Source organism: Podarcis cretensis (assembly GCF_951804945.1).
Source record: "Podarcis cretensis genome assembly, chromosome: 5".
Classification (NCBI taxonomy): Eukaryota; Metazoa; Chordata; class Lepidosauria; order Squamata; family Lacertidae; genus Podarcis; species Podarcis cretensis.
Genome location: NC_137174.1, coordinates 59,135,589 through 59,159,642, shown reverse-complemented (window position 1 = coordinate 59,159,642; position 24,054 = coordinate 59,135,589). Strand labels below are relative to the sequence as shown.

General features: G+C 47.6%; 1 protein-coding gene across 1 annotated transcript; it reads right to left on the bottom strand.

The window, feature by feature from the left end:
• Positions 1-386: 386 nt before the first annotated feature.
• Positions 387-24,054, bottom strand: PPRC1 (PPARG related coactivator 1). Its single transcript, XM_079977416.1, has 14 exons — positions 23,852-24,054; positions 15,662-15,802; positions 14,966-15,118; positions 13,850-13,951; positions 10,364-13,049; positions 9,708-9,761; positions 8,303-8,363; positions 7,950-8,017; positions 6,136-7,003; positions 3,818-3,955; positions 2,967-3,033; positions 1,672-1,793; positions 1,360-1,511; positions 387-783 (listed from the first exon to the last, which is right to left on the bottom strand). The coding sequence occupies exons 1-14, from the start codon at positions 23,957-23,959 to the stop codon at positions 680-682; spliced, it is 4,824 nt and encodes a 1,607-aa protein (XP_079833542.1). The 5' UTR covers positions 23,960-24,054; the 3' UTR covers positions 387-679.

Genomic DNA, 24,054 nt, shown 5'->3' with positions numbered 1-24,054 from the left:
GAGAAGGGGTGTGGCAGCACAGGAGACGTTCTGGGTGAGCAAGAGAACAAAACCAGCCCACCCAACCCCACAGGAGCTGAAACACGTTAACTATTGGCCATTCAGAACTGTGGTGAGCCTACATTCTTTATAGCCCTGGTGAATGTAGACTGGGAGAAACTAGACAACAAGCAGCTTCTGCAGCCCCACCCACAGCCACCTTACAGCCCACCTGTGGCTACCACAGGTTTTTAAGACAAGAGCACATCCTAACTTTGTGTGGCACCCGAGGTGACCCCTTCGGACCTCGATCAGATGAACTTGATTTCACCCTGAGACCTTGTACCTTGCCTCCTCCAATCCTGCAGTGACAGATACAGACAGACAAAAAGTAGGAGACTGGGAAGATCTATGATTAGAGTTTATTGTCTGCATAGTGATTAAGTGGACTGAAGGCGGTTGATGTTGTTTTTCCATTCCTGTCCCCACTGTTAGAGAAAGTGTCCTTCCCCTTAAATAGTCCCTAGAAAAACAGCCAGGATAAAAATTGTTTATGGGATTTTTTTCTGTTATATTTCATTACAAAACCACGCTGGACATAGCAGCTAGGCCCAAGGGGCACCTGCCCCTGCAGCCAATCTGAGGTAAGGCTGGTGTAGGCAAATGCCTACCGGGCAACCTGAGCCCGAGAGAGCCAGCGTTACCTCTGCAGACTCCGCTGAGCCTGCTTCAATAAGGTGTCGAAGTCAAGGGAGTCAAATTTGCTCCTCGCGGGAGCAGGCTCAAAGTCATCTCGGTTTGAGTCTGAAAAACACAAAGACAGTCACCGGTGAGTCAACGAGAATCAGCAACCAGAAAAGTGCACTGGAATGGAAAGGCTGACTAGGCCTCTAGCCACCTCTACACTCCCCCCTAGACTGTTTGCCCCAAGAAAACTCTGAAATCAATTATTCCGAATTCTCTCTCTCCCACCTTCTCTATCACACACAGGTCATGAATATACAGGGGTCTTACTATTATGTTATCCATTTTGGGTTTTTATGTTGAAAACCACCCTGTGATCTTTGGATGAAGGGCGGTATATAAATTTAACACATAATAATAGGCAAAAATCAGTGCCAAGCTAGCTGAACCTCAACTGACAACTCCATTACCCAAGATACTTAAGACCAAGCTTCCTTTGCTGTGTTGAGAGACACCTCAATGCAGGACTGACACCACAAGAATCATGAGATCGGCAAAATATAGGTTAAGCAGGGGGCTAACCTCCTGCACAAAGAAAGTTCCAAGAACTTGTATACTCCTGTTTGCTCAAAGTCTCAGAGAAAGTTCATGGCAACTGTGTTTAACCCAAGCTCACAGTCACCTCCATGGACTCACCCAAGTCGGCGTAGTTCCTTTTGCAGAACTGCCGGCGTCCTCCAAAGCACAAGTCAAAGGGCTGCTCATCAGGGCGTTGCAGTGAATGCCCACCGTCTATGGCAGCAAAGGCATCTTCAGCATAGCGGTATGTCACAAAGCCATAGTTATCCCTGCCGGATAGGAAGGACAAGGAATTACGATTCTACAGCTGGGACCAGCCAGGAGGAAAGCGAAGGGCCAGAATCCAACACCCCATCCTCTTCCCCCCTCTTCCCATTAGCTCCATGCGGCAAAGGAGGTTGCCCAGAGGGAGGCTTGATCCTCTCTTACCCCTGCTCCCGGAAGTGCAGGGTGCATTCCTCAATGATCCCAAACACAGAGAAACGGTGTCGTAGTTCTGAACGAGTCATCCGGCTGGGGATCTTCCCAATGAAGACAACACGCCGTTCTTCCTATGCACATAATTGAGGGAGAGAAGGAGCAGAACTCAGCCACAGTTATATCAAGCAATCATCTTCCTCCTGCCAATCCAGTTGCCCCAACACTCACTACAAACTCATTTTTAAATATAGATTCCCTTGCTTACTTGTGCGAACCACTGATGGGAAACTCGTGGTCCTTCAGGATGCTAATAGAATATGCATTTCAGCATCAGTGAGCACTGCCCATCCAAGAGGAAAAATCTGGAGGGTCACAGGCTTCCAAAACTTGTTCTAACCTTTCCCATGGTGCCTCTGTGGATCACTAAAAGGAGGGCTACAGCTTCTCTGGAAAGTGCCGGAGAATTTTGGGATGGCCTCACGTTCACTCTCTATGTGGCGAATGTGTTCATGTGCTCTACGCATGAACTTCCCCACTGAACAGAAGTCATGAGCCGGTTTAGCTACTATGCAAATACCCACAACTATTAACCTTTGTTCATGCAAATACAACTTCAACTTCTAATAGAAAGTGCCCCAGGACCAGGACCTCACTTGGATGTTTGCCTAAACGGCTAAGACATTGTCAGGTTTTCCTCAAGGGAAGGGAAAAAGCCCAAGTAGGTGCACGTTCTCAAGGTAACTCAACCGTATGTGTACCATATCCAGGGAAATCCAAATTCAGCAACCAGCATGCTTTTTTGCTAGTTGAGCACATATGTTTTTATTTTTTCCTCTTTTTTTTTGCAACTCTTGTTGTGTATTTGCCCATCTCAACAAGGACAAAGACTCTGAAGAACATACCAAGCCTAAACCAGCCACCTCTATGGCTTCTGAGATTTCAGCAAGCATGGCCCACATACTGTCAAGGTCATCTCTGCAGCTCAAGAAGTAGCTACTTGCTTTTTTTTCTTTTTTCTTTTTTAAAGCAATTGTTTGCTCAAAAACTGCACTTCTGCACTGTATTAGCACTTTGGCAGTGAGGAAAGTTCACTGTCACTTAAACAGGCCAACCTCTCCTTGTCCTTGGATCAATGGAAAAAGCAGAACTGCCTGGTTCTGGGAAAAACAGCCTAATAGTTGAAGAACGCGTATCAATTCCAGAGCAGGAAAGCGACACATGGTCTTACAATGACCATGATTAAGGCAGCCCCCCGTGATGTAGCTGCCCTTCCTAGAACACTGGTATGCCCCAGAAATACTCACTATTGCACGGTCTTTGTATCCATTTTTCTGCCTTTGGTAACGCTCACGGGAGCTGCTGGAATTGTATCTGTATGGTTTTTTTTAAAAAAAAGAAGTCAAAGCAAAGAAGAGTGAAAAAAGTGAAATGGTAGCAGAAAGGTAGGAGCAGCTTGATTCTTCACTTAGGGAGATACAGCCATCATCTCCTGGTTTTAGCTCTTAGAGAAGAATGAGATGTTCTAGGCTGCAAGCAGCTTCCAAGGAAGAGAGGGGGTGGGGAGAGAGAGAGAGAGAGAGTGTACAGAAGTACAGACACAATTGAGGTCCACTCACATGGCTGGTCAGTATAAAGCTAAACACCCCACTCATTGTGAAGGTGGGGGGAAAGTGCCACACAAAAAAACCCGCAAGCTGTTTATCAGGTGACAACTAACTTGTGAAAGTTGGCGCAGTGGCAAGAGTACAGGCAAGACCTGGAGAACCTAGGCTGCAGTTCAGCTATGAAACTCAATGCCAAAGTCACAGCACACTTTACTGCACACGAGGCAAAATACACACCTCTAAGCCCCTTGGAGGAAGAGCAGAATACTAAGGTGCCAAATACGTGGGAAGGGTTCAAGTTTTCAAGAAAGGAGAATGCAAAACTATTTCACAAGGAAAACCCATATGGTGAGTAAAAAAAGCACAAAAATGTATTTAAAGCATTTCACATTATTTAATGTGGGGAAACAGAGAGGGAGCCCAAACTGAACATAAAATATTTGACTTTACTTTCATATTAGAATTGCTGGGGTGGTGGTGGGAAAAGGGGAAGAAGACAGATTATATATCCCACTGTTCAAGAGAATAAACACAAGTGCTGCATGTCTCACCTCTTCCTTCTGTGCAGAGAGGGGGAGCAGGAGGATGATCTTGATATGTAGGAGGAACACGAAGAAGACCGGGACCTGCCCCTCGACCGACTCCAGGAGCTCCCACAGGAAGAGGAGCTGGAACTTCGAGAATGGTACCTGGAGTGAAAGAGGGAGCCCAGTGAGACCAGCGGCTGCACACACTGTGTGTCCATGGGGGTGCATGCAAGCACTCACAGGAGCTCCCCTGAGTGACCTTCAGCTTGTGCAACCTGCTTGCAATGGAGCTTCAGCATGCCTTCTCTCCCAAGGAACAAGGGGTTCCCAAGACAGAAAACTTTGTGGCAGAGCAGACTGTGACACCTACTTGCATTTGTAGAGGTCTATCCAAAATATATTGGTCAAATGTTCCCCTTAAACATGCCCAAGATGCTTTAACACTTGTTCTGTAAGGGACTGGAGGTTAATAATAGGGCATTTGCATTACATGCAGAAGATACCCAGTGAAATTCCTAGCATCTAAAGTAAAAAGAAATCAGTTAACAGGAGATTGGGAGAGCTACCCTGGAGAGCTACTGTCAAGAATAGACAATGCTGATCTAGATGGATGAACAGGAAGCTGCCATATACCAGGTAAGACTATGTTTAAGAAGTAACTTACTGCTAACAGTAGAAGTGCAGAATATGCACAGTGGAGTTAATTAAGGGCTGCATAGCCATTTCTATCTCCCCACTACAAGATATACCAGAAGTATGGCAGATGTTCAGGCCACTGTATTCCACCACAAATCGGGACGAAGGTCAATTTCTGTGCTTGGTATGCATTGTGCAAGTTAAGGCTTCATTTCCATCAACAGGTCTTAATACAGTGGTACCTCGGGTTACAGATGCTTCAGGTTATGCATTTTCGGGTTGCGCACTGCGCCGATCCCAGAAATACTGGAACAGGTTACTTCCAAGTTTCGGCGCTCACGCATGTGCAGAAGCACTAAAACGCACTTTGCGCATGCACAGAAGCGCCAAATCATGACCCAGGCATGCACAGACACAGCACTGCGGGTTGCAAACATGCCTCCCGCACGGATCACACTCGCAACCCGAGGCTCTACTGTAATTCACCTGATCAAAATTTCTCCAGAGAGAGGCAATTAAGGAGAGAGTGCAACTTGCACATCCGTTAGCCATGGACTGTTGCCACCTATGCCACTGTGTGGCTAACCTTCCACTCCAAGGGTCCTGAACACTGGGTTTTTGGAAAGAATTGAAATCTTAGGCCTTAATCATCAGCAGCATCCATGTGCATTCCTCAGTACCATCAAGTGAATAGACCAGCTGAGGGCTGGATATTGGCAGCCGCCTCAGGCAGCACAAGATGTCACTAGAAACAGAACTGACGAAAAGAGAAGAAGAGGCTTAATGGGCCCAGCTGAAAAGGTTCAGCAGCCCCCAGGCTGCCATTCCTAGGATGGGAAGAGTCCTCATGGTGACTATATGTCACATGCAAACTGAATTAGCCTGTGGCCCCTCCGTATAAGGCGCAGAACAAATTCACCAAGAAGGGTATCCAACTAACATGTCCAAGTAACAAAAGGATTTCCATTTACGCAAATCTGCTCCAGAAGGCTGGCAGAACCTCCAAAAGTAAAATTAGGGGGCATGGGGAAGCAGGGAGAAAGTCCTGTTGTGCAAGCAGAAATCCCTGTGCTAACAGGACTGTGACTTAGCCCTGCTTTGGATTCAACTCAAAGGGACAGAAAGGGATGCTAGATGCACACTCATTAGAGCAGTCTGCAAAGCTATCCTCCAAGTAACAAGATACAAGTTGAGAAGTTCAGTCCAAAAGCTCCTCTGGAGGAGAACCAGAATAGGCATGTAAAGATAAAGGTAAAGGACATCTGGACGGTTAAGTCCAGTCAAATTTGACTATGGGGTGTTTTCCAGGTCATGTGACCAGCATGACACTTCTGGCGCAATGGAATATCATGACAGAAGCCAGAGAGTTTACCTTCCCTATTGGTACCTATTTATCTACTTACACTATACATACATAGGCATGCGTACTGTAGATAAGAGCCTAAGACTCGCTAAGCTAGGAAAGGGCCCAGCTATCCATAAGGCTAGCAAAGAGTGCAGTGGGCTTCCTTTTGGGCAACGTAGACTCCATTGCTGCTCATGTGCATGCAAAACACCCCAAGCTACCCCACAGCACTCCACACCCATAACTTTCAGCCACAACAGCTGCTGAGGGAAAAGGCCCATAAAACTTCTGTGCCACGCAAGGGCAATTTGACACTCGGGGTGCCGAGTCTTGGCAAGAGGAAAGAGACTTCATCCCTCACCTTCGCCAGCGCTTTGCTGGGGGAGACCGAGAACGTGACCGAGAAGAGGACGCAGAGGAGGAGGAGGAGGAGGAGGAGCAGGAGGGTGAAGAGTCACTGTTGTCACTGTCTCCATCAGAGCTGGAGCTGAAGGATCGGCTGGCGCGGGTCCGGCTGGCGCGGGTCCGCCTGCTTCTCCAGGGCCCCTCTGGGGGACTGGCTGACTTCTGCCTGCCCCGGTAGCACCGCAAGGAGCGTTTGGAAGCCAGCCGCTTCTGCCGAACCTCTTGAGGCTGCTGCAACGTGGGTCCTTCTGCATCCCGGCAGGGGGACGCAGCCGGAGATAACAGTACGGAGCATGGATCATCGCTGCCCGCGGACCTTGGTGTGCTAGTCCGGTGGTCCAGGGGCTCCTTTTGTGAGCTGGTGGGGCTGCTGTCCAACAGCGGTGACTCTGATGTGTCAGGGCTCGAGCTGGCTGCAACAGGATTAGAGGCTCTGAGCTGCTCCCGCCCAACATCTCTGGGACTCTGGCAGGCAGCCGCCGTGCCAAGGGAGCCAGCAGGGTCCAGTCTGACAGCAGCAGGGAGCTGACTCGTAGCAGGGGGCTGATCCGGCACTTCTTTTGCCGCGGCCTTGATGGGCTTTATTGTTATGTCAGAGTTTTGCTTGACGTTCCACCGGGCGCCTCCCTTTGGCTGAGCAGCACTAAGCTGACAGTAGTCATGCTCACCGGAGCCGACGTGAACGGGGGCTGCAGCTTTCCGGTGAGGCTTGCTCAGGGATTTCGTGAGCCTAACGCCTTTGGTGGAGCCAGCCTTACCCAACAGGGAGACGGCCGCCAGGGGTTTCCAGAGCTGGTGGGGCGGAGTGGCTGGAGGCGTCAGTCCTGCAGAGAGACAGAGAGCCCTCAGGAGATGGAAGAGAAACCCATGTGCACAGCACCCCTCCCACCCTCAAAAAACATGGTCCAGGCAACTGGCCTTGTTGCCCCTCCTATGAGGGATGTAAAAGTTTTTGCCCCCAGCAATAGCCCAAACCAGCTCAATTTTGCAACTTCCTCCCAGAAAAAATTAAGAAGACTCCATCTTCTTGAATAGGCTATGCGGCGGGTAACCTTTTTTTTTGTAGCATTCCCTTCCGGGCAACCTTCCAGGGACCGTATCCCAGTGTTGGGCAGAGCCAGAGATATAAGTGGGAAGAGCAAGTTATGCAACTTTTACCACTGCATAGTGGGCTACTTTCTATTTACACACCCTTCTCTGCCCCCCATCTGGACAAGCAATATACATTTTCAAAGTTTGAGGACACATTACAGCCAGAGCAAAATAGTTTGGGGTGTAAAACACAAGTCAGTAAGGACTGTTGCCTGAAGGGCCACACTCTGCTTCCCCATGCTGTAAACTCTTCCTATTTTTCCTAGGTCTTTGAGTGAATTGGTTGCCCCCCCCAGGCAGTTTACCTTTAATGTAAATTCCATGCCTTTGCATTTTGATGGCAATTTATAATTGCTCGATTCTTTTTCTGCTTTTTAGCTTATGTCTTTTCATGTTTATGAAAAGGGTGTGTCACAGTTGCCCCATCTACCTTCCCAAAAGAGCACCCTTCCTCAGCATGAACTACCTAAGCTAGGCCCCTCAGCAAGAGCTCAACAAAGAATCTCAGGAATGCATTTTTGGGTGCTGAAGAGATGCGGCAAATTAGCTCTGCCCTCAGCACTCACTTCACCTCTACCCCACACCACTCCTGGAGAAAGAGCGTGTTGAATTTCCTGGCATTTCAGTCTCAGGGATCATCTCTCAGTACAGAAAGAGCTTAACTCTAAGAGCCTTCACCTGCAACATTGGTGAGCTCTGGCGCCTGAAGCCGGTCCACCATTTTCTTTTCCTGCTGTGCCTCAGAGCTGAAGGAGAGAGAGAGAGAGAGAGAGAGAGGCCTTTATTACACACAGAGTGTCCCACACAATCATGAATCACCCAGTCAGCACATGGAGCACTGAAACACTGCACGCTTGGTACTCCTTAGCAAGTTATCAGGCAACTTAGTCCAGGATGTGCATGCTCTGAAAAGCAGGTCTCTTGCCACCAGTGTTTCTTGCCTGCCTCCAGAAATGCAGTGCTATTTGTCAACCAAGCGGAAATAATCATGGGTGGGAAGATACCTGGTTAGGACCAAATTTTGTACTCACCCATTGTTCCCCAAAGTCACATTGTCCTTAGATTTTGCCATACTAGGAGCTTCCTTTTTGGCTAAAAAATAAAATAAAGCAAAGCCTTATTCACAAGCATTTTTTCTGAGCACAAAACTTGCCTATCTTTTCTGGAGACCTAGGTTGTTTTCAATGAAAAACACATTCACCCAAGCCAGTGGGCGCATTTATTTTATTTTTACATTTATAGCCCATCTTCCCCTTCCAGCAGCTCTAAGTAGCATACATGGTTCTCCCCTCCCCCATTTTATCGTCACAATAACCCTGTGAGGTAGGCCAGGCTGGGAGGCAGAAGCTGGCCCCAGGTCACCAGATGAGCCAGTGGGGAACTGAACTCTCATCTCTTGGCCAATACTCTTAGCCACTGTACCACACTGGTCCTCAGATAGCTCTCTTCGTTTCCACAAGAAGTTTGGTGCTTTGTGGAAAGAAAGTGCAAGGAAGCCTGGGACTGGCTGCCACCTTCATGTGATACACAAGGCAGTCAGGCATGTTTGTGTCAGCTTGCATTTCTTAGTAGAGAAAGTATTGATCTGATATGCAGAGATCGTTCCTATTCTGATTAATTCAAGAGGGTTCTGGAAGCTTCTCTGTGTGAAAGAAACAAGCAGAAGGTTCACGATGTTTGGGTTATTCCTTCAGAGAAGGCAGAGTACAGCTGGCTTAAACTGGTTCTGTTACCTCTTTTGTCAAAGTCATGCTGACTGTAATAGGAGGCCAGAAGGAGCCTCGGTTTCACTTTCTCTTTCTATCTCTTTTCCTTCTGGTGTGGTGTTCTGTATACAGTCGTACCTTGGTTGTCGAACGGAATCCGTTCCAAAGTCCGTTTGACTTCCAAAATGTTCAACAACCGAGGCGCGGCTTCCAATTGGCTGCAGGAGCTTCCTGCACGCAATCGGAAGCTGTGGAAGCCACACTGGACTTTCGGCTTCCAAAGAACATTTGCAAACTGGAACACTTGCTTCTGGGTTTGCAGTGTTTGGGAGCCAAAACGTTCAAGTCGCAAGGCGTTCAGGATCCAAGGTACAGCTGTATAGTGTTAAGGTTTAGACTTATTAAAGTTGTTGTAAGTTTAAGTTAAGTCTGCTGCAACTGGATTTCTTATGGACAGTGCCAATCCTGAGTGTATTGGATTTGTGACCATTATGCTCATTTGCCTTCAGTAGCGGTAAAGCTCTGCTGGATGAAATACAATTGCCTCTGGGAATCCTGCAACGTGTTTAAGTTTTTACTCTGCTAAGTATAGGTTGGAATCTGCTCTGGATCAATATGGAGTAGAATTTCAACAACAGTTTTGGGGCAGGCGAAGAAGCTGGAGGGGTGAAGAAGCCTGCTGGCACACTGGTCAACGTGCTGAACTGCTTGTCCAAATTTCGCAACTCACCTTCTGTCTTTTCAAATTGCTCTAGCAGGCTGGACAAATCAGAGGCTTCAATTCCTGAAGGGAAAATGATAATATTAATGCATTGTGTACACTCATTTGGGCTTCGTGACTTCTCAGAAGAAGCTTCGCTGGCCGGCCGGAGAAGCCAGGCTCCCCACAATTACCGCCTGGCCCTCTTTGCCAGCATCTTCAAAACAGTGTCTTAAGAGCATGAGAGGGAGTCAGACAGAATATGTAACTACTTAAGCATAAAACATGGAATGCAGTTGTTTGGAGCAAAAAAAGGGGGGTAAGCAGGTTGCGAAGATGAGCTAGAAAGAGGACTGTCCCCAGGCTTTAAAGCAGAGCTTCCCAAAGGGATTTTGACCTCCTGAAGTGAAATACCATGGGGCAGAAATAGGAAAGGAAAATAAGTTTGCAAGGTATAGTGCATAATTAGGAACTATGAGCCTCCAATGGATATGGGCTTCCTTTTCCATTGAGGAACCTCTGAGAAGGGGATCCCACTATACAGGTTTATGAGCCCACCAAGGGGACACCCTGATCTGCACCCCAAGTTCTGTGTCCAGCAAAGGACTACCTGCCATGCCATTCTTGGGCCACAGATGCCATTTAACCCTCTCCTCCCCCCAAACCTCAGCAGTACAGCCACTCACCAATTTCATTGATAAAGGCTTGAACAATGTCCTCTTTACAGCTGCGCTGTGCAATGTTGATGAGTGGTTGGTACTTCCAAATATGGGTTGTTTTCTTGGAGAGCTGAGCAGTTTCATGCACCTTCTGGGGCATCAATGATGCTGGAGAAGCAGTTGCTGTTGGGGCAGCTTCCTCAGCACCCACCTCCATTGCAGTTGGCGCTGTGAGCTTTTCTGGCACTGAGGCAGCAGGAAAGGAAGAACCTTCTTCTTGTGACCAGGAATCAGGAGACGCCTCTTTGGCACTTGAAGCTGCAGTGGGTATACTCAAGGTCTTCTCCATATGGTCAGAGAGCACAGGGGCCTTCCCTGAAGGTTGTAGCAGATCAGGAAAGGACAGCTCTTCTAAGGGCTTCAGGGCCTCCCTGATTTGCTGGGAAGGAGCTGCAGAATGGGGTTCCCCCAAAGACTGAGGGCTGGAGCCCTTCCTGGCACAATGAGTCAGTGCCGCTTCCCCTGAAGGCTCAATGACTGATGGAGAAGGCAGCTTCCCCAGAGCTACTTGCCTCCTTGGGTCAGACACTCTTCTGGGGTCAGCTTTGATGGCAGAAGGGACATGTGTAGGCAGGCTTGGCTTCTCACTGGCTGCCAGGCTTTGCATTCTGAAGTGAGAGGGCTCTGGCATCAAGGCTGCATTCTGGGGACCAAGTGCCCCTTCGGAACAAGATGGCGCAGGCAAACTGCCAGCCAGATGTCCTTGATCCCCGTAAGGGATGGGCAACATCGGATGGGGTACTGGCATGCCCGGCCAGTACGGTGGCTGTGGCACCCACTCAACAGAGCTGTAAGGGGGGCCTGGGGCTAAAGGTGGCAAAGGAATGGGCGGGGGAGGCCAGGTCGGAGGGGGCACAGGAGGAACCATGTGGAAGACAGAAGGGCGGGCCTCAGCAGCAGGAAGTGGTGGTGGCAGGCTTTGGTAGGCAGCTGGCACAGGGGCAAAGGGAGGCCAGGGAGGCACAGGTGGCAGGAAAGCCCCTGAGGCTGGGGGCAGGAAAGGCGGAGGCAGCGTTGGAGGCACCTGAACCCCAACAGGGGGAAAGGCACAGACTGTGCTGGGCAGTGGGGACGCAGCAGGGAGAGATGTGGTAGGTGGTGGTGGAGGAGGAGGAGGTGGAGGAGGAGGAACAGGGCTCATACAGCCATGCTGCAAGGGAGGAGCCACTCTTGGTGCAGAATTTGGAGCTGGCATGGATAGAGGTGGGGCACCTGATTTGCCAGCTGGGACAGGAGCAGCGGAGGAGCCAGTTGGCTTCTCAGGGTCCTTTGCCAGTCCAGACGAAGCAACTTTGGAAGGTAGCGGTGGGACCAAGCAAGGAAGCTCAGCCAATTCTGTGGGGAGTTCAGGGAGGCTGGGCCACTTGCTGGCGCTCTGGTTCTCTGTGCCGTTCCCTTCGCGAGGCTGGCGCTGCTGACGGCGCTGCCTGTATTCGCTCAGGCTGAGAGGCCTGGGCTTGGCTTCCTTTGGGGGGCAGCCAGCATCCTCATTACTGGAAGGCTGCCTTTCAAAGTCTGCAGTACTGCTGGGGAGCTGCTGGGGAGCTTCTGGGCCAGCCACCTCATTCGCCAGCAGGACGGGCTCACTTGGCACATCCCCCTCCTTGTGCTCAGCAAACCGCAGTTCCTTGTTGCACGGCACAAGTGGGGTTTGGGGCTCCAGTTCCTCCATCTCAATATCCGATCTTTCCACTGTATGGGCTGACTGGTCCGAGAGCAACCTGCCCTGCTCTTCCCCTCCAGCTTTCTCCACCTCCTTCTCTGGCACAGGGTGGCTTGGATTAGTCCCAGCCTGCTCTTCAGAACAGACAGGAATCGGCTCACTGCTTGTGGCCTCTTTGCGCCCCATTGTTTCCTTGTTGGATTTTCTCTTGGTGCACATCTGGTCCTTTGCCAAGGCACTGCGCTTTGCTTTTTTGTGTGCAGCTGAGCCAGGTTCAAATATATGATCTTGATCATCCATTGAGTCCTGAGCTTTTGCGCCTGCATCTTCTACCCCTTGGAGGGCAACCCTGCCGACATCTTCAGCCCGCTTGTCCAGGTCAGGCTCTCCGTCCAGGCAGGCAGCCTTGGTGCTGTCATCTGGTGGTAATTTTTCCAGGGCAGGGGCCAGGAATGCTGCCCCTTCATCCACATGGCTAGCTGTGCAGTTGTTCTCAGTTCTGTCCTGGATCTCTGTCTCCATTCTCTGCAGGACCACAGGGATCTCCATGCTCTCTCCACTCTCAGGCACCACCTCCAAAACAAGTGGGCCAGCAAGGAGCTCCTCGGCAAGGGGCCGGTTGTTAGGACTCAGGCACACTGTGAAGGTGGGTATGCAGTAAGGGTGCATGGACCTCACCAGCTCACTGAGGGAGATGCTCTCCGGGGCAATGACACAGGGACCATCACTTGCAGGTGGGTTCGGTTCCGCCTCCTTCATCGCTGATGCTACAAGGGTCTCCTTCACACCTGCCCCCAAACCCTGCCTGCTGCTTGTTGCGGCCGCTTCCTCCTCCTCCTCTTCCTCCCCATCACTGCGCTGCAGCACAGGCAGATCTCGGTCCCTGTGCCTAAACAGCACCCGCTTGCTACTGGGCTTCTTTGAAGCAGCCGAGTCGTTGTGACAACTTGGAGGCAGTCCCAAAGGGAGGCTGGCAGTGCTGGCTTCAATCTGGAGGGGAAAAGAGATTATGTAGTAAAGTTCTTTGCAGGTATTAATGATCTGGGGGGGACGGGGGGACGGACGCAATTTCCGACTCCTTTGCTATCTCACCAAAGGATGCTTACTAAACACTGACTTGAAAATAGAAAGATCCACTGATAGAATTACAGTGGTACCTCAGGTACAAACGCTTCGGGTTACAAACACTTCAGGTTACAGACTCCGCTAACCCGGGTTAAGAACTTTACTTCAGGATGAGAACAGAAATTGTGCAGTGGCAGTGGGAGGCCCCATTAGCTAAGAACAGTTTCAGGTTAAGAACGAACCTCCGGAACAAATTAAGTTCTTAACCAGAGGTACCACTGTTTATTAGTCTCTTAGGGTTGCCAGGTCATCATCCAAGGGGTGCTTTTACTTATTTACAGCATTTTTAAATGCATTTGCACCTTTCATAGCTATGTGAAAGGCAGCAGCTAAGCAAGTGGTGTTTCTATCTTTTCTGAAGTACTCTGGTGGCAGAGGTTGCCCTTACTCGACTCCTGCTGATTTGGAACTCAGTTCCCCCTCTATGTAGCCCCCATTCCAGGAGAGGCCATGCCAAAGAAGGCTTCATAAATAATCTTGATACAAGGCAGATAGGTGCAGGAAAATATTAGTTTAATATTTTATTTCATTTTTTTAATACACTGCTTGATTGTAAGAAGAAAACCTCAAAGCCGTTTGCAAGATAATGTAACAAACAGTAAACCAGAGAGATAAAAACTGGGTTGCCCACTGCACAACCCACCCATTTGGTTGGAACATCTCACCTTCTCTGTCACAATGGAGCAAAGTCTAGGCTCCTTTAAGTCCTCTATGGTGTGGAAGTCTTGTTCAGGGGGTGTCACGGACAAGCTGAGAAACCTCTGAAACTGACAGAAGGAGAGTAGTTTGGAAAGCAGAAGTAAATTCAACTAAATCTGAAAATGCCATGTGAAGCGCTCCTATTTTACCAGCAGAAGCTAAGCTTTGCAAGCTAGCAGCCAATCCATGCTTGTCTGGGGTGCATAGATTAAGGGATGTTCTTCAAACCACATTTAGCATCTTTGCATGTTTCCACCCAAAGGCAAGAGAGCTCTTTTAACACTACCTAGCCACCTCTTAATGCCACAACATGTGCACCAGAGGGCGCTCTGACCTTGCAGAGTTCACAGTGTGCTAGACCCATTACATTTGGATGCCAACTTTGAAGAGGGATATCCTTGCCAGGATTTTCTGAATGCGTGTACTGATGCACATGCCTGCCAGGAAGAGGCAGCTAGCCTGGAGAAAATGATGTCACTATTGTCAATGTATAAGCAAAAAAAAAAAGACGTGACTGTCCAAAGAAACTTCATCATCAAATGCAGATTGAAATGAGATCACAGGTGAGAAAAGGGCCTCCAGAACTTCCATAAGGGTGATAAGCATGATCCTGGAACTGTGACACAACCCACAAGAAAATCAAATGCTAGCAGCCAAGAACAGGATGCTGTTGTGTGTATATATAATGATGACAGCAATAAGCTTGGAAATCTTGGAGCTGAGTACCAAGCAAAGTATTAAGCAGCTTGGATGCTCAGCCTATGGGAGAAGTTTCAAGCTGAAGGAAGAGGAGGATGGGGTCATTCACATCCAAGTCTTCTCTTGGTGGAGAAAAAATATATACTTGTGAACTTAGTTGAGATTAGATGAGACAAACTCTGCCAGGGTTCAATCAGCCTATGGTATTACAAAGAAAGGATGAAAGTTACATTAGCTTCTGTCAAACTAACATTTCATAATTAACCTTACCCGGGATGGGCTGCAATTTCAAAGGAGCTACACTGTTGTGGTAACCCCACAATTTTAACTGGCCACACAAGAGAAGGCAAGCAAAATCTTCTGTCCCATAAACCATGTCATACCGAAGAATTATCACGCTCTCTGGGTGATGTCAACAATTCAGAGTCAGGAATGGTATCAAAAGGAGAGAGAGACTCGTCATCGGTGCTATCCAGAATATCTGTGATTGCAGTCAACAGGGAAAGCTCGTTCTCTACATCCATGCGGCCTTTTGTCTGTTAGGAGGGGGAAAACAAACCAAATTTGGAATAGACACTCAGTTCACATATGAAACTCAGGGATGGCCAATTTAGCTTTACCCAGGGAGAGTCCAAGGAAGGAAAGGAGCAACTCTCAAGCTCATTGCCAACACAAGCTTAACTCACTGAAAGTTACATGGAAACCAAATCAAGTAAACAAGCTGTGGAGGTCAAGGAATGGAATGATAACAGAGGGTTGCTGTTAATGGCAAACAGCTCAGATCTGCAAGATGAAGGAGCATTACCAAGATAACTTCACAACCAAATAAACACAGAATAGTTAGAACAATTGAAAATAAAATCCTTGCAGCTGGTTAACGTTCCTCATACCATCCAAATAACGACTTCTGAAGCAGATGTGAGGAATTTAGATATTAGGCCAGCCAGCACATAGCCACTAAGAGTATAAGCTCTATAAATCTCCCAGCGGATGTCTGAACTTTGAGCTTCAACGCAGGCCCACACCAGTAGGTTGCTGTGTGCTGGCCGGCTTTCGTCTCTCCATAGAGCAGACCATACCTCAGTCAGACTGCTGAAATCCTCAATGATGGAGATGACAGAAGAGTCTAAGTAGTCCTGCATCGTTTCCAGGAACTCTCCTGCTTCAAGGATGGTTTCTGCATCCAGTGATGTCAAATGCAAATCCTCTGCCAATAAGTACTGGGGTGAAGGAGAAAAAGGAAGAACAGATGAGGGCACAGAAAGCTGCTTGGGGGACAATGTAAGTCAATTAAACATTACCTACTAGGTGCAGGTAAGAGCCTTCCTAAAAATTGACTGTCTGATATTAATGCCCTCTCCTCTATTTCAAACACTAGTCTAAACAATCAGGTATCCTTCAGCATGAAGGGTAGGATATATATCAATTTAATGAAAAAAAGGTACACACAAAAGGGATTTATTGCATGTGTGGCACAAGCACCAGTTCTGCAGTTCTAAGCAATCAAGTGGGCACATATGGGGTGAAACACTCCTTCCAGTAGCCTTGTTCCAAACTGCTGAAGGCATTATATACTAACAGAAACTTACTATACGTACATATGGTACAATAACATTGTTTTCTCAAGTATTAAAGAGCAGCTACTTGCAAGAAAGGCCTTGATGCCAATAAGGCTTACATTTTTGGTGTTGAGCTTCTTAAGATGGAAGCAACACTGTATTTCTAAGGTAGAAAAGACCAACCATTCTGCAGTCTTGGAAAAACCTCCAAGGTGTGAAAAAACTTTTTCCCCGCCCTGAGATCATATAGGGGAAACACATACTGGAAGAATTTTGCATCTCAAGGAGATGGGTTAATTGGTTTGTACAATTATTCTTCCTTGCTTCTCAGCACATCCTTCAGGACTTTCAAGGGCTTTCTGGTTTGCTTTATTGTTTTGACTTGCTGCTTGTGTTTCAAGGATAAGTGTTGGCAGAATGTGGGAGGATCAGCTTGTGAGCAAGTTCCCAAGGTTGGGTGCCTGCCAGGAGGAGTACAGCTGCAGAATTTATTAACTGGGCCAATGGACAGGGGCCAGCATATCTTACCTTGCAGGTGATGTGACATTCCTCACACCATCCAAATAATGACTTCTGAAGCAGATGTGAGGAATTTAGATATTAGGCCAGCCAACACATAGCCACTAAGAGTTTAAGGTATATTTATATAGCTCTCAGGTGGGATCTGAAATCTGACCTTCAGTGTAGATCCAGACCAGTAGGGTGCTGTGCTGGCCAGCTTCGTCTCCCCATTTTCATTCTCATCAACTAAATAGGAAAGTATCTTATATTGTTTCTCTTATGTTGCTCTGCTTAAATACTGGTTTCAATGACCTTTATTTTGTATTGAGTGTACTATTTAATAAATCACCGAGTTTTTCTCCCCTGGTGTTATTTCCACTGACTCCCAAAGAACTCTTGCATTTGGCAAAACAGATCACTAGAGTCAGAAGTGCAGCCCTTTTCATCCAATAAATGTTGGATTCCTGCCCCTAAGTAAACTCAAGCTGTTTTGCTAATACCTTATCCTCCAATTAGGGTACCAATGGTGCCTTACTACCCAAAGCTAGCATGCACTAGGTCAGGAGTTGTCAATGTGAGGCTCTCCAACTCCCATCAACCCCAGCCAGCATGGCCAATGGAATTTGTCTGGAAAGCACAACCTTGCTATCTCTGCACTAGTTTCTATCCCCAGTTGCCTATTTCCATAGTCTCTGTTGATTAGCCCACAGCATAGAACTTTCTTGAGTCAGTGCATGTTTGCCCCCCACCAACACACACACACAAAAAATACCAAGCCACAAAATAAGGTGCAATTTGTTGCTATTGCAAGAAAGGTTCATATCATCCAACTGTGCTAAATGTGTTTTTGAGGAATGGATCTTCAAATATTCTAAGCAATGGAATTATCATATCAGCACTGGAATATTCAAGAGGCATTTGCACAATAGGATCACCATGCTGATCTCTTGATCACTTCTCAAGGGCTAGGGGGTGGTTAGAAAAGACAGGAGCAGTCACTGTAAATGGCTTGCCTTAAACAAGGACAACTATTTCAAGGTAAAGGCAAAGCTGGAAGAAAGCAGTGGTCTTCATCTATTTCTACATGGCAGATTCTACAGGAGTAACATTAACTATGAGGCAGCATTCCAAAATCAGTATTGTCAGAGTCAGCAGCAAATAAACATGCATGATCTCTGGGAGGAGCCACCCATTCTGACCTGGGAGGTATTTTCTGGCTGCTGAATCAACACATTTAAGATGGGAAACTTGCCAACTGGAAAAGTTTGCCTTCACTACTGGTTCTGACAGATGGATATGGTGGGAATTCCATTTTCCAATGCCTGCCCCCTAGCCTTTAGGAAGACATAACTGCAAGAGAACGTGATGAGCAAAGTTATGGGAAACTGTGACAATGAATGGATTACCTGCGGACCTCCGTATGCTATTGGACTCCCAGCCATTGTGGTCCAACAATATCTATAGGGCTATAGGTTTGAACCCATACTGGACCCTGTTTAGCTTTGCAGACATGCTAGCAGTTTACTGCTGTTCCACAAGTGCAAAATCCCACTTCACATTACAGGAAAAAATGCAGTTGTCTCATTCACCATATGAACAACAACAAAAAATTCCATTAATGCTCCTTTATTTCCGAGGAATGTTCTCCAGACACCATATTCCACTGCAGTCTAATATCAGCCAAGGAGCATTATAAAGTCAAATATGCTGTAACACACTGTACCTCAAAAAAAAAAAACCCCTCTAGCACATGCATTCAGTGAATACTATTGCAGTCTGACATATGTTTTGCAGTAACTTGGGATCCTTCTTAGCCCCGTATATCAAACTGAACTGCAATGGGAACAGCAACATTTTTATACTCTTCCAATGAACATTCTACAGGCACCACTCAACAAATCAAGGCATGGCCACCTTGCAATTAACCACTTGTTCAGAGTTGCAATCCTGTCCACGTAAGCAGTTTCCTACTACTGCACACACATGGATGTCCAGCAGGCAAGTTGGTAAATGTTATGCAATTATCTGTAAACACTAGGTCAATGGAAGGTAGCAAAGCTGGCAGGATAGGAGAGATAGGTAAAACTATGAAGCTGAAGACTAGCTTCTCGGGGCAAAGACTATTTTTGTTATGTAACTGTAAGGTGCCCAGTGGTTGAGCAAAGTGAATCTGAAGGGTAGCCTTTTGTTTTCTTTGTGTGTACATACATGGTTAACAACCAAGTCACCATGAGTAGCAGTCTGTGGTCTCCTGCTAAGGTAACAAATGCTAACATGGAAGGGCCCCCAGTCTGACAGCTGAAGGACACTGTTCCTGGCAACTGAGAGATCACTAGATGAGATAATGTTTTAGAATGCTTTTAAGAATTGTTTTGTTGTGGATGTGTTTGCAGCCTTGGACTCCTTTAGGAAGGGCAGGATACTACTACTACTAGTAGTAGTAGTAGTAGTAGTAGTTCTATCATCATCATCATCATCACCATCATTAACAATTTTCCGACATCAAGAAATTTGTTCACACATATATATATATATATATGCCTAATGCGCTGTACTTTCACATTACAGCTAAACCTTACTCCAGATGAGTTTCTGGAACAGAAATGTCCAATTCGTCATCCTTCACAGAATCTATGATACAGGTGCCAGGAGCCACATGGCTCCTACCTTTTCTATCCCTGGTTTCTAACACTGGTCTCCCATGCAATTGGGGTGGGAAAGAAATAGGGAGTCACATGAACTGTTGCTCTTCCCAGATACCAAGCACAGAGATGCTAAATCTCTTCAACATGCCTGTTATCATTTTCTCTGTGCTCTGCACTTGCATCAACTCAATGGCAATGCCCACCGCCCCCAGCAGCATGCAGGGGAGGAGATCATTCTGTCTGGCCAGCTAAAATGCTGGTGCTGATGGAACATTCACCGTAGTATGAAGTTGAATCCCACCCTGAGTTAATGCTTGCTAATCACCACTAAAGTTCTGCACCTCTCAGTTTGGCTCTTGTTTGTCAAAAATCCTGGTTTCCAGCCTGCTGTATTTTCTCATGTCCATTCCTCTGTGCAAAGGCCACCGTAACAGACTCTCTTACCTGTGGCAAGTTAGGGAAAGGATGCTGCTTCTTTACAAACAAGCACCTTCTGATCCATTTCAGCACTTTGATCCTACTGCTGACAGTACTTTAATTCCACCAAGGCAGGCTCATAAACACCTCTTCCTAGGGACACTCCTTTTTTTTGGTGAATCAGGGCTAGTCTCAGGGATGCAAACACCCATAGAGCAGCCAGCTCAGCTTCAGGGAGGGAGGAAATGTGCAGAGCTGGTTAGAAAGCAGCTATGGAACAAGTTCTAACTCAAAGCACGTTTAACCGCTTCCCTCCCTAGACATCCAGCTGAAATTATTGGGCTTTGCACAGCAGACTCTCACTACAAGGACTTGGCAATACTCCATGAATACCTGGAAGCATTCTTTGGCCCGATGTCTCAGTCACCAAATTTTTCCATGACAGCTTCCCACCTTGTCAGCCAAAATTCTTTTCAGATGCAGAATCCAGAGCAGGGCTGCTAAACTGTTCCACATTTTCCACGTGGAGGAGTCTGCATAGCTAGCTTCTCAGATTCTGAAAATTCCGATGGCATCATCTGCATTGCTAGCTTCTCAGATTCTGAAAATTCCTAATCAGTTTAAGCTTGAAAATAACCCAAACAAGCTCAAAGTAAGATGGTTTCAATTGGGGGGGGGGGACCATCCTGGCCTTGGATCTCCATTGTGGTCATTAACATCAACTGCTCATCTTTTGGTTGGGAAAGTGGATTTGTCTACCATCTTTCTCTGAAGGTCCAAATGTGGTGTTTTCAAGGCACTTCATAAAACGAAAACTGTTGCCACAACATGCAAAAGGAAAAAAGTGAATTTCTCAATAGGACCCATAGCTCATGATGTCAACTGGATAGGACAACATCTTTTCTTGGATTAAATGTTTATGGGTGGTATCCAGCTTTCCTGTTCCACTAGCACAAGAGACTGTGGACCAGAACCGCCCCCCGTGCCTCCCCATGCAGTCACCAGCACACCCTCAAAGTCAGGTCTGGAAGGCTAGGAGGGCGGACCTTACAAAGATGATTTTGGGGACAAGCAGGGCAAGGACAAGGGGGGCTTTTTTGCTGTGCAAGCAGAGTTCTATTTGCAGAGCATTGGGTACAACCCAGGCAGTTAGCTCAGTTGGTTAGAGCATGGTGCTGATAAGGCCAGGTTGTGGGTTCGATCCCTGTACGGAGCAGCTGCATTTTCCCCTGTTGAAGGGGTTGGAATAGTTGACCCTTGTGGTCCCTTCCAACTGTACAATTATATGATTAACCCTTCATGTTCCCTTTCCCTGCTGTGGATTTCACAACTAACCTCTTCCCACCCCCACCGCCATGTGTCAGTAAATGGCATCAATGACTACAGAACAGTTTCCCACCATCAGTAGATTACTGTGGCAAAGCAGGTACCCTGTCACTAGGCCTGAGTCAATATGCTGCGTGAAGAGCTAATCACCTAAGCGAGCATGGATGCATCAGCAGGTAAATTCCTGACACTGACTGCAGGTTTGACCTTGCTGCTCCCTCAAACTGCTGTAGGTTATGTTTGGTTAGCCATCAGGTCCCTGATTACAACGCCATGTCACCTAAAGCTGGATTTTCTCTCCCAACCCCTCTATAACTGTGGACCAGGGATGATGGGAGTTGGAGCCCAACATCCAACTCCCTAGAGAGCTACATGCTCCTCCTCCCTGCTATAAGCTCACAAGATCTTTGTCTATGCTACCCAGTGTCTTATACTGAACCTTGTTTCCAGATTTGCCTTCTCCAATAGGCAAACATATTCCAGTTATATAGTAAGCCCATAACTTACACCAGGGTTACATTCCAGGGGTTGCACCTAAAGCCAAAATTGCACATACAGTAGTCAAAACACAATGGATTCAATGGCAGGTGGGATTGCCAAAGTCATTTTTCCCAGGCCCTTTCTGCTCCCTTTCATCATCATCATCATCATTTTGCCATGCACATAAAGCTGAATGCACACAAGTTGTGGGCTTACTGTATCCTAATAAATGCCCCTATAAATGCCCCTACAATACTTCAATTGTAATTTAACAAAAGTATAGATTAATCCATGGAAGTTAATCCATGGAATTAACATTAAGAATACAGTTAAGGGAAATAGAAAACAAAACAAGAATCCTTAAAGAGGATTCTAAACAAGAGATGACAGGTTGAGAATTAACACATCTACCACTGTAATAAAGTCACATATGTTATGCAGCCTAAAGTCTGGTACTTGTATCTGCTTAGCAGTGTGTTCTCCATGGTATTAGGAATATAGGAAGCTGCCTTACACAGTCAGACCATTCCACTGGCCCATCTAACTCAGTACTGTCTAACTGACCAGAAGTAGCTTTCTACAATTTGTGATAGGGTATGATTGTACTCAGAAAGAATTCATGGGCTTAGTGAGCTTATTACACTGCGAAATTCAATTAAGATATGCATGCGGAATAGTGACAAATGAAAACCTAAGATAAAATCTTGCAAGAGAAGCCAAACATAGTGGTTCAGCTTCTGCAGATGAAAGCTAAGGAAGGCAGGTTCACCTACTACTTAACACCCCTTCCACTTCCAACTGCAACAGGCTGGTAATTTAGCAATATAAGTTATGTTAAATGCATTTTCCTTTACTTCTCACTGCACAGACACACAAAACAACTAATTTATTTTTGCATGGTCAGGACACAGTCTGCAATCACATGCTTAGTACATTCATCACATGGTAAGGACGTGGTAAGAAGGAACTCAATTGGAGAAGAAGTCCAGCTGGAGTCCCAGCAGACTCTTCCAGTGAACAAAATGCCAAAGCAGGCCACATGCACGTTACAGCTATTTATCATTCCTAACATGGGCATACACTCTCAACTCCCATAAATGGCTTCTCTCTCAAACTGCTTGCTGGAAGCAAAAGCCATGCTCCAAGTGATCATAATTTTTCCAAAAAATATATAACCCAATACCAAGGGTTTTCAGGAATGCTGGTAGAATCAGATTCAAAGAACAGGAGATGCTAGATTGTTTGGAGCAGACAGGCATGCATGCTTGTAGAGTGCCTTCTCTCAGAAGAATTGAAACTGCTGAAAGACTGCATCATCAAATGGGGCTGAACAGGATCAGCAAGTGGGTGGGGATGAACACACCCAGAAATGAAAAGCTTTGGGTGGGGGGGTGTATAAGAGGAAGAGGGTGGAGTTAAGGCAGGCAAAAGCATCAGGGCCCATTTTTACATGAGGGAACGCTTCCCAGTCTGCAGCCAACCCAGCACATGAGAGACAGGGCTCACCCATCTCCAGAACAAGCAAAAAGTGCTCTAGCCCACATTGGCATGGGTGGAGGAGACAAAACGAGCCCCGCCCCAGCATGAAAGATAATGTGGATATACCACAGAAGAGAGAGTTTAAAAATAATCACGGGAAAGGGGCTCATTCTGAGCCAGATTTGATCAGAGCGATTCCTAAAAGATTCAAACGCCACGACTAAGTGGGGAGGTCCTATTTCCCTTGCTTTAACCCAGGACCCCAGCCAAGTCATAAATACCCCAGTTCTCCACGGAAATAAGTCCAAAACTGCCCCAATGGTGGTCTTAGAGACACCCCCTCCCGACAAACCCTAAAGCCAGGACTAGCATGTCTTAGAAACCTCCAGTTTAACGTATCCGTTATGTCGAGGCCCTCGATAACTTTTTTTGTCGGGGGTGGAGGCCACCCCCAGATCTCTGAACTGCGGTGGCCCTGACCCAGCTTCCCAAAGCCCACCTTATGTCACCGTGTCACTCCTCTGGCCGCCACCGCGCGCCCGGGGTCCACGCGAGGAGCCTCTCTGGGACTCCACCATTCGCAACTTCGCAAAAGCTGGAGCCAGATGTTCCGCTAAGTATTTCCCCCTCCTGCCCCCGAAGCTCCCTTCCGAGGGCACCGGTTCCTGCCCGGTTCCAGCGCTGCCTTCGCCCTCCTCGCCTCCCAACCCCAGGGCCATGCTAACCCCGGTTTCCCGGTCGTGCTGGCCGGTGCCACCTCCCTATGCCGGCCACGCCGCCTCCACGTGTCCACCCAGCGCCAGCCAAATGGGCTAGCCCAACTCTCTCCCGCCCGCCACCAGCCGCCAGACCCGGCCATTACCTGCGTGGAAGAAAGGCCATTGCTCGCCACGGGCTCCGGGCCCCCTCGCAGCGGGAGGGTTCCCCCAGCCCCGGCATGTCCCGCGCCGCCGCCCCACAGCGCCGCCATCTTGGCACCTCCTCGCAAGCAGTTTCAGCAGCCCGGCCGGCACGCTAAAACTCTGTTTCCCAGAAGGCAGCGCGGCGGGGAAGTGAGCGTTTCTT

Bases quoted from the DNA above. Each gene is read 5' to 3' on its own strand.
- PPRC1 (XM_079977416.1), bottom strand. From the start codon at position 23,959: ATGGCGGCGCTGTGGGGCGGCGGCGCGGGACATGCCGGGGCTGGGGGA. The intron at 9,762-10,363 runs GTGAGTGGCTGT...TTTTCCCTTCAG, and splicing joins AGCCTTTATCAATGAAATTG to GAATTGAAGCCTCTGATTTG. The intron at 8,018-8,302 runs GTGAGTACAAAA...TCTCTCCTTCAG, and splicing joins GTGACTTTGGGGAACAATGG to CTCTGAGGCACAGCAGGAAA.